The following is a 15,924-nucleotide window of genomic DNA, read 5'->3' on the forward strand; positions in this document are numbered from 1 at the left end:
GAAGATGATTTGGTGCAGAGTTGGAGCCCATTCTTGTATGTCACTGGTTGAACTTGTACTGGAAAGTACAATTTTGTCTCTTTCTGTGCTATCAGTATTGACCATTGTTGTGCCTCCTGAAGAGCTGGGTGGGAAAGGAAGTCCAATTAAGATAAAAGCAGGGGGAGGGACCACAACGTTTACAATGGAGACTTACCAGATAACAATTATCATGTAGGGCAGCATTTCTGAAAAATCCCCTTCTGACAATAGATAGATGAGGTATTAATTAAGCTTAGAGGGCCTTTTTGTTTGCCAATCCAGCACCCTACCCCACTTCGAACAGTCTTTCTGCCTATACTCCAGGTTTGACACCTATCAGTGAAGTGAGAACAGAACAGATCCAAAGAGGGGAGAAGTAACACAGTTCACAGTGGGAATATTCCTGTTGGTGATTTTCATGAATTTGTAACCTTGATGTCAATGGTGGTCTAGGTATAGAACTGTTTCAACAGACCACTTGACTCCTTGCCTCAATCCAAAATGTTCATATCTGTTGTGATACAACACAACTCAACATTCACTCCTTACAGCTGCGAGACAAGAAACCTCAACAGATTATAGCTCTTCCAAACAATAGGTAGATTTTCACAGAGTACCACTTCAGACTGGCTGCATTGTCATGCCCGCCGCCCCCTCATTGCTATCGGAGCCACTTTCAGCCGGAGCCATTGCTGATGGGTGCCTCTCTCGCTGACACTCCTTGCTGGACTGCCCTTGCTTTACTCTCTGGTTAATCATGGGGACATTCATAATGGCCTCCAGGGGCATAAATGAGTGCCCCCAGTCTGCTCTTTGACACACTGGTTCTCCACCTTCACGCTGCTATTAGGCTTGGCTGGCCTACTCCCTCACATGAATCTGGAGTTTCAGGCGCTTTGGTTTCAATTGGCCTAGTTTTCACAGATTGCCTCTCAGATTGTCTCTGGAAGCCTTTCCACAGCAAACTAGTCTGCAACTGTGCCTGACCCCCCCCCCCACCCCCCAACCACCACCTCCCATGAAACCCCCTCCATCGCTCATCCCCCAGACTCAACCTAATGTTTGGTTTCTCATAGTCTCCGAAAGTCGCCTCAACCTAGCATTACCTAGCTCTAGGAAATATATATTTTAGATGACAGTTCTCCATCAAGAGTTTTCAGTGTATTTGATTAAAACCGATGAAGGAATAAAAGAACACTTTATTTACAGATTATGTTTAAATGGGAATTGTGTGTATAAACAAAAGGGAGGAGTATCACCGATGAACCAGATAATGGTTACAAAGGAGAAGGGGAAAACGATGATGAAGGCACAAGGAAAATGTTCCTTATTTTAAACGACCCCTCACTTACCAACCTAGTTGGTGACATGCTACATCATGGGGGTCCCACCCAGAAGACAGAATGCCGACCGGGTGTGCTGCGACACCTGAGTTACAGTGGAGCGGGTTTTTTTTTTTGGGTGTGGTACAAACAAAGTGGTGTTAAAAATTGACGCAGTATACCTTCAATAAAACTTTAATCTGAAGGTACTGGACAATATTAAAAATAAAACTAAGATATTGGAGTAGGTTAAATTGACCAACTATATCTATGTGTAAAGTGCTTGGGTCTACATGTTTCAACCTGTTCAAGGGATTTCCAGGTTTTCGTCAGGACCAAAATGGGCTGTGGCTGTGGCTGTGAGCTTTGGACGTGTGTTCACTAGAACATCTTTTATGCTGCGGGACCTTTTAAAGAAAAAAAGTGTCTGCTCTGTTCCCATGATGCACTGGGCCAGGGACAGACTAATTTGCATATAGCCAGGTTCTGAGCTGGGATGGTGCAGTGAGCTAAATAACGGTGATGGATCAAGCCCTGATCTTTGGACTGGGTAAGAGTGGTCTGCTTAATTCAGACACTCTGTTCATCACCACCCCCTTTTCTGAATCGTTTTTGGCCACTATAGGTGTGGCAGGGTATACTCAGACACGAGTCCCTTGCTCACTGCACCATCAGGATTCAAGCAAGCCGGGCTGACGACGGCTGAAATGCCAGAAACCGGTCCCCGGAAGCTTGTCTCCTTTCTGGTGAAGAATTGGCTTGGTAGTTTGGTCTGCTCTGTTCCCATGATACACTGGGCCAGGGACAGACTAATTTGCATATAGCCAGGTTCTGAGCTGGGATGGTGCAGTGAGCTAAATAACGGCGATGGATCAAGCCCTGATCTTTGGACTGGGTAAGAGTGGTCTGCTTGATTCAGACACTCTGTTCATCACCACCCCCTTTTCTGAATCGTTTTTGGCCACTATAAGTGTTGCAGGGTATACTCAGACATGAGTCCCTTGCTCACTGCACCATCAGGATTCAAGCAAGCCGGGCCGACGATGGCTGAAATGCCAGAAACCGGTCCCCGGAAGCTTGTCTCCTTTCCGGTGAAGAATTGGCTTGGTAGTTTGGTCTGATCTGTTCCCATGATGCACTGTGCCAGGAACAGACTAATTTGCATATAGCCAGGTTCTGAGCTGGGATGGTGCAGTGAGCTAAATAAAGGTGATGGATCAAGCCCTGATCTTTGGACTGGGTAAGAGTGGTCTGCTTAATTTAGACACTCTGTTCATCACCACCCCCTTTTCTGAATCGTTTTTGGCCACTATAGGTGTGGCAGGGTATACTCAGACATGAGTCCCTTGCTCACTGCACCATCAGGATTCAAGCAAGCCGGGCCGACGACGGCTGAAATGCCAGAAACCGGTCCCCGGAAGCTTGTCTCCTTTCCGGTGAAGAATTGGCTTGGTAGTTTGGTCTGCTCTGTTCCCATGATGCACTGGGCCAGGGACAGACTAATTTGCATATAGCCGGGTTCTGAGCTGGGATGGTGCAGTGAGCTAAATAACGGTGATGGATCAAGCCCTGCTCTTTGGACTGGGTAAGAGTGGTCTGCTTAATTCAGACACTCTGTTCATCACCACCCCCTTTTCTGAATCGTTTTTGGCCACTATAGGTGTGGCAGGGTATACTCAGACATGAGTCCCTTGCTCACTGCACCATCAGGATTCAAGCAAGCCGGGCCGACGACGGCTGAAATGCCAGAAACCGGTCCCCGGAAGCTTGTCTCCTTTCCGGTGAAGAATTGGCTTGGTAGTTTGGTCTGCTCTGTTCCCATGATCCACTGGGCCAGGGACAGACTAATTTGCATATAGCCAGGTTCTGAGCTGGGATGGTGCAGTGAGCTAAATAACTGTGATGGATCAAGCCCTGATCTTTGGACTGGGTAAGAGTTTTCTGCTTAATTCAGACACTCTGTTCATCACCACCCCCTTTTCTGAAAAGTACCACAAAACAGCATTGAATCAGCCAGGCCCAAAGAGCAATCGACCTCACCTTCTATGCCGCTAGTCATTCAAAGTACTTCAATTCTCAACTCAAGGGAGCCACCTCCGCCAGAAAAAAATATATAGTTTATTCAAACCTGCAGTAAGTAAGGTGAAAAACAATCAAAAAACTCAGGCCACACAATCGACAGTAAAGAGCACCTCAATGGCTATAAGGGAAACAAGACCGGGGGATGCTACCTTGACCCAGGAAATTGGCCCAGGTGTATGCAGTAATTCAGAAACAAATAGGGGAGGTGAATTTCATATACAAAAAAACACTCCGGAATTTCAAGATTTATTCTCGATTTTCTCAGAGCCCAAGGTGGCGAAGAATGAAATCGGAAGGAGCTCTGTAAAAGAGTGGCCGCACGACATGCCAAACAATAATAAATTGGTTTTTAACCCCCAATATGTCTCTAGGAGAGTGCATGATACCCTCAACAGGACTGTACTGCTCACATTATTTAAAGCTCTCCCCCCCCCTTGAGCCATATCAATTCCAATGACATCGAAAGTATTGAGTTCAAACAAAACTCGAGTCCCACGGGTCCAGAATGAACAATTGCCACATTCGCCAATAATACTCCTATCGAACAGATCTGGCAGCAGAAGGACACGTTTGCCAAATGGGGCATCAAGCTAAAAAAGATAGTCCCTTCCTGTTATCCCAGTCCATTACAACAACCACCTCACTCAATGTGTCTGTTAAATGGGGCAAAAGGCCCAGATCTACGCAGCCTTACAAAGGAGAGAGTCCTTGGTCAGGAAAATTACCATCACTTTTGACTATCCTGAAGCCAGCAAGCCCTCTGGTTCCCGGCACCTGAGTATGGCAGTTACCCCCACGGGAAAGGCATGAATAACCCCCCTAGCAGCTTCACACACATTCCAAGGTTGCAATATATGTTCTTGGAACGTTCACGGCCTGCACACAAAACTAGAAAGTCCCGACTTCATGGATTTCATAACACAGTACAATATTCTTCTTTTTCAAGAATCTTGGCAGAAAAGCCCTTCTCCAATAATTGGTTACAAAGAATTTCAGCATCCGGCTAAAAGAGCCACTGAATACGGAAGAGCCAAAGGAAGCCTCTCCACCTTTTATTTCAACAGAAATCCCATGTCACGCTTCTATAATACACCTAGACTGCTCTTGGATGTTATGTGTCAAATTAAATGCCTCATTGCTCCACAGTCTCCTTATACTGAACATCTACATCCACCCGGCATCCAAGCAAAAGAGCCTAAGAATCGAACAACTAATCACATCTCTAACAACACTAAAATTAGACTACCCAGATGCTAACATCATACTGTCGGGCGACTTCAACATGAATTTACAACACAACAGGAATAAGGACACAACAGAGGCCATATTAGCCTCCAATCAACAGGTCTCCCTCGGTAAGAGATGCGCAGCTCACCTGAATGATCTCTCAATGCAAGTACTCAATGGTCAAAGCCCGACAGATTGGCCCCCAGCACATACAAGGGTCACAGAAAAATCATGCTCAACCATCGACTACACGTTTACGGACTACGACCGTTTCCCGTACATTGAGAGCTTTCAAATAAAAGACAGGGCAGAAAGTGATCATCAACCACAATCGTTCACTTTATTAGGAAGTTTCGTACTTCCAGAGAAACCAAAGGTGATGTCTTCTTTAACCCAATGTTATAACTTAAAACGCCTCTGCTGTAAAAAGGAAAACATTGAAGATATCACATGTATATACTCCAGCCTCTTGGAAAGATCTAATCTAGAAACACTGAGCATAAAGGCCTGGGAGTCCTTCGTCAATGTCATAAATAACACATTTTCCAAGCATGTCCATGGCAATAATGCAGGAAATTTAAGGGGGGGCAGCCTGTTACACCGAACGATTGAGGAAACAAAAACGACAACTAAATAAGTACATCAGACAATTACGATCATGGGGACCAGAACACCATCAGGGAATCCTGCTTATAATTGCAAAAGCAAGAAAGGAGCACAATAGGGACATAAGATTGGCCAAAAAAGAGTACAATGAACATATCTGGGCAAAACTTCTCTATGCATGTAAGCTAAGGGACTCCAAGCGTTTCTGGGATCAAATCAATCAGTTAATTAACGGCAGGAATCGACACCATAACTCGGATGTAATGGATACAACTTGGAGAGCCCACATCGAACACCTATACAACGAAACTCGATCTCCAATCGCCCCGAATAAAGGAACAATAACAGCAAATGGGGCCGGCGGCGGAGGACAAGCCAACAATACGCTGACCCATGAACCGTCTCAAGTTTTAGAGTCTTTTTCTGCTGAAAAAGTACTAAAAATAATAAAAAACTTAAAACCTGAGGGAGCTCCAGGTCCCAATGGACTACCAAATGCTCTGTTTCGGCATGACCCTCCATTTTGGTCTTGCCTCCTGACTCCCCTTTTTACCAAAGCCATAACATGCAGTTTGATCCCTGATTCCTGGAGCGGAGTATCCTTAACCCAATCCACAAGTCGGGTTCCCGCTCGGATCCCTCCAATTACAGATTAATCGCACTGATAGATGTGGAGGCGAAACTATACGCATCTAATCTTTTGGTTGAGTTAGATGCTTGGGCCAGCAGATCAAACTTAATACCTTACACGCAAACTGGATTTCGGGCAGGGATGGGCCCCCTCCCCAATATTTCAGAGGTTACTCTCATAGCCAATCAGTCATTTGCAAAATCTAGGCCCCTGTACGCCTGCTTTATCGACCAAAAGCAGTTTTCGATAAAGTTTCAAGAGCTAACTTATGGGCAAAAATGCAAGCCTGGGGGGTTCCACCACGACTCCTGACTGCCATCATCAATCTATATCCAGGGAGCACAGTGGACGGGCGCAGTGGGCGCGCCAGCGGCGCGCCAAAGGAAAGCCCGTCGGGCCCCGGGACACGCCACGCTATTGGGCCAACTGTATATACACGCGATGAGCTGTCTTCCTGTAACACCGGTCAGGGCCACCTTAATGACCTATCACGCAATCGAGCCCAGAGATTGGGGATCCTTGGTCACAGTGTACCAACCGTCGACACCGCTACCACGATCACGGTGGGCCATGTCAGTCACACAGAGCCCGACTCCTGTTCCCACTCCATGTCCATATTATACTTAAATACTTGTTCTATGGTTAAACACAACCTGGACCTTTTTCTCTTATTGGACGAGGACGAACCCGACCTCTTGCTACTTACCGAGACATGGCTGACTCAAGATTCAGCCCCAGACATTATCTCGGCCTTACCATCAAATTACTGTATCATCCACTCTGACCGTGGACCTGGTAAACCTGGTGGGGGAGTGGCAGCAATCTTTCGCCACGACCTGAGTGTCACAGCCTTGACTAGTCTGAATCTGTCAGACTCTGAAAACCTGGTTTTAAAAAGTGAAACGTCCTATACCACCATAGCCTGTGTCCTTCTTTATAGACCCCCTAACAACATGCCGTCTTTTCCTCTAACGCTCAGCGAACAAATCGCCAACCTAGCTATTGAGCATGCCAGGATTCTACTAGTTGGGGACTTTAACTATTGGTTTAACGACCCTAGGGAAAGCCCGCAGTCGCATGAACTCACTGAGCTCTTCACAAACTTGAACTTTGTTCAACATGTTCATTCACCAACCCACAGCAAGGGACACATCCTGGACCAGATTTGGACCAAATCCCTCTTAGTGCTTATGGTCTGATCACTTCCTGCTTAAATTTAATCTTGTCCATCCTCTTAAAAAGACCACCGCTATAGCCACCGGTGGACGTGCTAGGAAATGGAACTCTTTAGCCAGGCCAGATTTCCTACAAACTCTGGCTACCTCCATTCCCCCCCACCACGCTGATATCAATGCAGCAGAAAACAACCTCTCTTTCTGGCTGCAAGCAGCCAGCGATGTGCATGCCCCTTAAAAGACGATTAAACTTGCTCGTCGGGCTGATGCCCAAAAATGGTTTTCCCCAGACTTGAAGGAAAAAAAACTAGCCCTTCGTCAACTTGAGCGACTTTGGCGCCGTAACTATGCCTCTGACGCTAAAACCCGATAGGACTACATGAAATCTATCTTAGCAGCAAAAACCGCTTACTTCTCTGCTCGTATCACCAACTCAACTAATAAATCCAAAGATATCTTTTCCATTCTCAATGAATTAACCAACCTAGACAATGCCCGTCCCAGTCTGCCTCCGACTCAGGCTCTCTGCGACTCACTCAACATCTTTTTTACAGAGAAAATTGCCACCATCAAATCCAGTATTCCTCAAAGCTCACGTCCCTCTCTTCTAGATCCAGGTCCAAAAGCCACCGGTTCACTAAGTGAATTCACTCCTATCACCCCAGAACTATTCCAGGAACTACTGATAAGAGTGAAATCAGGTGCCCCTTCCGAAAGATGCCCTCCTTACATTCTAAAAGATTGCTTATCAGTGATCCCGGCACCCGCTTGCACCCTTTTGAATAGCTCACTGGCCAGTGGACAAGTTCCACTCGCATTCAAAGAAGCAACACTAATACCCCTTTTGAAGAAACCGGGTGCAGACCCCACCTGTAATATAAATTACCGACAAATCTCCCTCCTCCCCTTCTTAGCGAAGGTATTGGAGGCGCATTTTCCCAACTGCCTGTCTAATTTTATAGAGACATCAAACTGCCTAGACATCCATCAAGCGGGCTTTCGCCCAGCCCATTCAATGGAAGCAGTGGTAGTGGCAGTCATGAACACCCTCAGGGACTGTGCAGACAATCGCATTCCGCAGGCTTTAGTGCTCCTGGATCTGTCAGCCGCATTTGACACTGTCAATCACACCATCCTGATCGACCGTGTCGCTCAGGCTGGCATCCAGGGCACGGCAGCCGGCTGGCTGAAGTCCTTCTTAGCAAACCGCTCTCAGGCAGTTCGTCTGAGCAATCTAGTGGGCACTAAACAAGCCATCACTTGCGGCGTACCTCAGGGCTCGTCCCTATCACCACACCTGTTCAACCTCTATATCTCCCCTCTAATCCAGGCTCTTAGAAAGAAACAGGTTACGGTGCTGAATTATGCGGACGATCTACAGCTCCTATTTACAATTGACAACTCAGAAACGTCCATTGCATTTTTCCAGTCAACAATGAGGTTCATCCAAGCCTGGATGAACCAGAATCATCTGAAACTGAACCCAGAGAAAACCGAGCTGGTCCTGACTGGGGACAGTGTTGAGTACTGGGGCCCACACTACTGGCCAACAGACATGGGTCAAGCCCCGACCCCCTCACCATCGGCAAAGACGCTTGGCATCACCTTAAACAGCGACCTCTCACTCAAAACGCAAGTAGGTCAGGTGGTCTCCAAGTGCCTTTTCCAATTAAGGAAAATCCGGAAGGTTCGTCGCCTTCTGACTCGCGAAGCCCTGATACAGGTGGTGATCGCCACTGTGATCTCCCACATAGATTACGCCAACTCGAGTTACCTAGGTCTTCCTCAGTTCCTCCTGAAACGACTTCAGATGGTGCAGAATCATGCAGCAAGACTGATTCTTAAGCCAGCCTAGATGGCACCCAGCAACCCCTCTTTTAAAAACACTTCACTGGCTCCCGGTGGCCCAGCGCTGCACCTTCAAAGTCAGTTGCATGATGTTTAAAGCACTCTATGGCAAAAGTCCCAAATTCATTTCAAATCTGATCATAAAATATGCCCCGTCCCGAAGCTTACGTTCAGCACATCACTGTCTTCTACAAACACCCTCATTCAAACGCAAGCGCACCGGCGGTTGCAGATTTGGCACCTTGGCACCTCGCTTATGGAACGCTCTTCCTCTCGAGATCAGGCTATGCCCTGACCTCATGTCATTCAGGAAACTCTTAAAGACCTGGCTTTACCAACAAGCATACCACTAATTCCATAAACTTTCAACTCTGACCACTCTCTGTCTTTACAGCGCCAGGAAACCAACCGGTGTCAGTGCGCTATACAAATCATTGTTAACATAACATAACCATAAAAAAACAAAAGTTATGTGTTTCTCGAAATCTATTAAAACATCGAAAAGGCAAACTTTTTCCTGGAAATTGGGTGAGCATCTATTGACTAGGATTATGTGCTATAAATACTTAGGTTTCCAGCTAGATTGTAAGCTTAACTTCAAATCACACTTGGACCAATGTCGCATGAAAGCCAAACAACTGTTGTTCACTTTTAAAACCCTAAGGAAAAAACGTATAGGATGCTCTACCGCCCACCTGCTTAAAGTGATTGCTGCAGTTTTTTACCTTCCATTTCATACGGCTTGGAAATTCTGAATACTAAAGATGCCACAGTCCTAAATACAGCACAATCCATATTGTTTAAGAGACTGTTTTCAATACCGCTACATACCTCACAGGCACAAATCCGCCTAGAATATGGTCTAAAAAATCAGATTATGGCCAGACAAGGCGCCCTAGTAAAATACTACTGGAGGATGAGGGAGGCAGAAGACAACACCCTAGCCCACTGTTGTTGGGTCGAGATTGAAAACCAAAAGAGCCTAGCCAACTCAACCACAGCAGGCCTGAAGGAATCCCTGTCGGCATTACAGTTAAAGGATGCTTGGCTCACCCTCGCAACGTACTCCGGATTAAAAATCGTAGTCAATAACGCTATCAAACGGACCTCTTTATTAACTGATAAAATGTCCTTTGCAAAAATACATCATGCCTGGGCTGTGATAAAGGATTACCAGAGGCTGAAGCTGCATCAATACCTGTTGGAACAATTCTCCCATCAGAATAAACATTATCTGACTTTGCTACGCGTGGGGTCTTTTTCCCTTAAAGGATTTGACCCCAAAATGGAAACAAATCTGGCAATCCAAGGAATGTAGTCTCTGTGGTCATGGATCAGAGTCACTACTACATTTACTATGTACTTGCTCTTTTTTATTGGAAGCCTGAAAATCCATCCTCCGGGAGGCTCTAAGGAAGGAACAAATAGGAACATGTAGAGCCGCGGTCATTAAATATCTTGGAGGGTCGTCGATTCCCCTGTCCTGCAGATCCATAATACTATGGAAAATCGCAGCAAAAGAACTGGCAAAATGCGACCCTGCCAAGCAGCCAACTAATTAGCAGATATTTCCTAAACGCATTTATATTCATCATTATTTTTAAAATAATAAGCATCCCCTTTTTTTGACATCGACCTTAAGTCCTTTTATGTTTTTAAAATGTATATTCTAAAGCACTGTGTTTTATGATGGTTGTCCATCCTTTTATGATTTTTTTTAATGAATCAAATAAAAGTATATTTTGACTTGAATTTTGACTTGAGTGCTCAATCTCCCTTAATATGCCACTGATTTATAATAAACAATTAAATCCACTCCCAGCCATTCTGATTCTGGTGCTCACCCCTGCACTCTTGAACCCCTCTTATTTCCACCTCCAGATACACGCCTTACCTCAATTCCGTCACAATGTCTGCGTGACTCTCAATACTGGCCTCTCTGAGAAGATGAGGGTATTATTCTCCTTAGGTCGAATTTTTGGGTTTGTTTTTGCTGATCCTAGTGTAGGTTGTAGTTGTTGAGTGAGATTTAGAATCCGGGTCAAGCATTCCTGTTTAGCTGTCATGGCTCCAGACAGTTGTTGTTGGATGTACCTTGCTACAGTATTGTCTTCATCAGCTCAGTGTAACTTCTCCAAACCGGAGAAAAACTCTCACTTTCTAATATGGCTCTTTTGTGTCTAAGAGGCTTTTTAGGCAACAATGTATCTGCCTTTCCACCTTAGTGTTGGTAAAGCAGACAACAAGTAATAACATATTGTTGTGTCTGGTACTGCCATTTTACAGTGGAGCTTAGTGTTTGCTACTCAATATCCCTCTATATCCCTAGCTGAGCGGGTTGCTTTTCTTCTCCTGATCGGCTTTGTTGAGGTTAGACTGGCTGGTTAACAGTGAGAATCACCCGACGGCTACAATAGTGCTAGCTGATGATCCACTGCATGGGCCATGCTAAATGGGGGACGTACTCAGTGGCATTGTGGAAATAGGCGCTTCTCTCATTCTCCCCGAGTACTCTTGGATAGCATAGACCCTTGAATTTAGCGCTAAAATAGGGGCAGAAGAGTTTGGTAGAAACAGCAGGTTTATTCCAGAGTAGGGATCCACTTGTTGCAGAGGGATCTCTGGTGATTGCCAAAAAACATGCCTCAGTCAGTGGAGGAGGTCACCTCCCCTATCTTCCCATGATTACCCTATTGAGTGAAGAGCTATATTCCTGTTAATGGATAGAGTGGCATTTGGTAATTAAATCTGCATGGATGCCTTGGAAAGTGGCTGTAGTGTTCCCGATGGTGATCTCAGATCTTTTCGCAGAGTATCATTTCCGGACCCCCAGTCATGCCCAAGTGCCTTCCCAGTTCCCCGTTCGTAAATTTAAACCTCCCTGTCAACACTCAGTTTCCACATAGATATTTAATTCCTTGGTGCAGTTGGTTGTAAAGCATGAACCAAGGCACTAGACTAGGGAAGTGTAAACTGTAGCATTCCTTACCAAGCGTGAGGAGTTTAGGATGCTGTTATTAAAAGGAGTTGTAAATAGCTGGTTTACTTATGTATTGGCTGGTACTCCGCTGATAATCGGCAACTAAAGCTCCATTAGAGACTAAGCAGCAGCTAACTTCTTGCTGCTGTTTTCCTTATGATCTTTATTCCACACATTATTCCATTGCCAAACAGCACTCATTCTTGCGCAGTGGTTTTGGTAATTTAGTCCCGTGATCTGTAGGAACCTCAGAAAAATTGTTGCAGTCAACTTAAAACCTATTTAGCCTTGATGTGCCTGTTGAAGAAACACCGACTTTCCTTAAACAGAAAATCTTTAAACACCTTCCATGCAGACCCTTTAGATCGGAAAGAACAAAGTATGTAACGGAGGTTAGTTTTGCACTTCGATGTGGGCACCTATATTCAGGTAAGGGACTAAGACTGCGTGACCCCCTCCACGTCCATGTATAGCTAGAAGAAAAGGAACCTAGATTGTTTCAAATTTAGAACATCCTGTAACATAAGCCCCAAGAGATGATTGAATTTGTTTACTGCATTAGGCAAACTCATATTGTTCATTAACCACTCAGGCATGTATTTATTGTACTCAAACCAGCATTTGGAGGCGCTGATATAGATTACAGTGCTATATAAATTGAACTAGAAACGTGCAACTTGTATTCATTCATGTTGGCGGTGACATCATGAAACTATTTTGTATATGCATCTGTTTTTACTTTTTCTTGTAATGTACTGTTTAATTGAAAGGAGAAGAGTACTTACTACTTTTAAGTTGATGGGTGTTGAGTATGATTTTTTAATTTTTGTTAAAAGGTAACTTGAAACATTTCTATTTGATAAGTTTTGAATAAAGTGTTTGTGCCAAGGTGTACTAAATATTAATTTAATTTGCATGTTTGTCTGAAATAAAGGAAGAACTCCGAGAACTGCGTGAACAACCGTCTGATCCTCAGGCAGAACAAGAACTAATCAACAGCGTTGAGGAAGTTTATTTTTCTAATGACTCCTTTGATATGGTTAAATATGAACTTGAGGTAAGGAATATATACTTTTATTTAGCATTGATTTTTAAGTTTTTAATTAATTTCAATTTGTTTGATCATTCTATATGAAGTAATTTCTGAAACGCATACACTCTCCTACTCATCAGTCATTTCAGCCATTTTTTCCTCGTCCATGTTACTAGAGAAGATTCCATGAATTAACACATCCAAATGGGTGTCTCACTGTCTGCATTTTTCTCTTGTTCTTTTATCCATGCCTTGAGCATAGTGAAACTGGAAGTGCGATGAAGCCGGCACCCAAATGTAGCCTGATTGACCTGTAGGCTACTTAATTTAAGGGAGGCACAATTGATGCATCGTTGTTGTGCATTGTGCTGTCAAGTCAGATATGTTGAGGACAGATATGTACTACTAGGCATGAAATTCAAGTTCAAAAGTTTGTGTTGTTCTAGCTTAGCAAGTGTTCTATGAAGTAGGAGATACAAATAATATGCTCTCCTTGTGCTAGCAAAAAGAGGCTCCCAACATAACTAAGTGTAATGTACATATACATTTTGCATAGTCGTCAACAGGCTCTATGTTGAATACATTTTGGATTCAGTTAAAGCCAGTGCAGAGCACGATGAAAATCTCTGAAGACCTCTTTTCTGTATGTTTGGGGCTGTTAAGTAAGAGAGAACGATACTGGACGTCTAATCTTTACAGAAGAATGTAATGTTACCAGAGATTAGGACCATTCAGAGTGTAGCATTGATAAAAATGAATGGCGTACTATCATGCAGATGACACAGAATTATTGATATTAAAAGTGTATATTATGGCAGGCTGGCCAGAGTAAGAGGAATTGTTTAAAAAAAAATATATACAGTACTTTTGGGAGTTGAAAGAGAAATGGAGGATCAGTGATGATTGCTTAATGAGAGGTACATAAGTTTTCCCCCCTGATGGTCTAAGAAAGAAATTGTTAGACATTTGTCATGAAGGTGATTTAAGAGTTGTGAAAACTAAAAGAAGGGTCAATAAGTGGTTTCGTGGCCAGGAATTGATCTGGATGTTTAAAGATTGAGGAAGACCTGTATTGTGTGTGAAAAAACAGACCAGAATCGGGTAACATTTAGTCCTCATTATGTCTTCTGAAGTGTCCAAACATGCCATGGGGAAAACTGGAACTTGACATAACAGGACCGGTTTGGCATTAGACAAATGGTAATGTGTAGATAACAGAGTTAGTGGATAGTTTTTCTAAGTGGCCTAAGATAGAATTTGTAGAAGCTGTGGATGCTACTACATTATTTAGATTTATGTATAGATTTTTGTTTTTGAAAGAAGGGTCAGCAAAGATGGTAATCATTGATAATGAACTACGGTTTCTTTCTGATTTGGTTAAGAAATGCTTCAAGAGAAATTACATACTACCACATTGAATTATCATACTGCAGGTAATTCCAGTGTGGAGAGATTTAATAGTGTTATACAGGGAGTTCAGTTGGCTAGGAAGAATCATCAGGGCTGGGAATGGTAAGTACAAAAATGTATGTGGAAAGATGGTGATATAACTATATTCAGCCAGTTTGTGGTTGTAAGAGGGAGAACACCGTTTACCAAAGATAATTTGTGTTGCTTAAAACCTCTAAGATTATGAATTGGGCACCTGAAGAGGTAAAGAACGCCATTGAAGCATCCCAGAATGTGTGTATATATATATATATATATATATATATATATCTCCAACCGGTTTACCGTGCAACAAAGTATCCAATGCACGTTCCCCAGTACGCAGACAGCCAAATCAGTAGTCCGAAGCCAGTCTTCAAGATGTTCTTATTTTATTTCATTTTTTCAGCATAAAGTTCAGGGTGCAAAAAAGAACGTCGAACAGACGCGTTTCGGGCGTAAACGCCCTTGCTCACTGTTAGCGGTAATGAGACTGGCTTACACTTAAATAGTACAATGTAGCTTTGAAAAAGCGCGCCCAAATGCAATGCATTGACACAGTAAAAGGACTACAGTCATCACAAATCCCAAAATAACATCGTGTATGGGGGCCATATTTGCCTAGTCAAAATGTTATCAAAACACACTGAAAATGCATATAATTGTCTACATGCACAAATACTGATTTAAAGTATAGCCCAAACATTATTTTCGTTTTTTCTTATTTTTCCTTGTGGAGATGGCATACATGTGATCTACTATTTTTGGCTGTCAACAATTTAAAGTGCAAGTGCATAAATCGTGTGCAATTCTTGCTTATACACAATAAAGTGACAAAGTGCAATATTATACATACTGTGCAAATATGTTGTTTAAATATTCACAGTGCAAATACGCTAATTTTAATATTTCCTGTGCAAATACGCAATGTTGACAGAAATGATCATGAATAAATCATCCAAGGAAATTTTTTTTTTTAACAAAAAAATGTTAAGTAGCAAAATCATGTGCTTGATAAAGTTTGTCAGTCAAGGAGTTAATGGGCTAAAACCCTGCAATTGGATGATTGACATCATTCATATAAGCACAAATGCTTGCGTGCCTTTTACCTGTGTTGTAAAAGATTTTTCAGTTGTGCTCTATTGTACTCATTTATCATAGAAGTCACAGTCCATTATTACTAATGAAAACAAACAAATTATAATAAAAACGGTGAGGGAGTGAATGAGTGTCCATAACCAGTTGTATTTAGACAACTTAGATAGTGAAGGGATTAATCCAAATAAGAAAAGAAACATAAGAAATCAATCTTTCCACCAAAAAATTAGTAGTGTTTAAAAACATTATTTCTAGGATGTTAAATCACATCCTGATTTGCTTTTAAGTTTGACAAAGTGGTTCAAGAGTTCACGGATTTCATTATTGATGCTACATAGGGAGTTGCTGACTACTCGTATCTGAAGTTCTATTCATTGATATTCAAAACCACATACTTGTGACATAGATGACAAATGGTACATTCAGAGAAAGTTACTTAAATCTTCCCCCATGTTCAGACCTCCAGGGATTTT

The 15,924-nt window shown here is 43.2% G+C and overlaps 1 protein-coding gene across 1 annotated transcript in view; it reads left to right on the forward strand.

Moving 5' to 3' along the window:
- Window positions 1-15,924, forward strand: part of VPS50 (VPS50 subunit of EARP/GARPII complex) — a 791,964-nt gene that overhangs the window by 41,415 nt on the left and 734,625 nt on the right. Inside the window, exon 3 of the mRNA XM_086941875.1 lies at window positions 12,827-12,949. Coding sequence (XP_086798001.1) covers window positions 12,827-12,949 — 123 coding nt within the window. The remainder of the gene's footprint in view (window positions 1-12,826; window positions 12,950-15,924) is intronic.

This window comes from Lissotriton vulgaris, chromosome 10 (genome assembly GCF_964263255.1).
Source record: "Lissotriton vulgaris chromosome 10, aLisVul1.2, whole genome shotgun sequence".
Lineage (NCBI taxonomy): Eukaryota > Metazoa > Chordata > Amphibia > Caudata > Salamandridae > Lissotriton > Lissotriton vulgaris.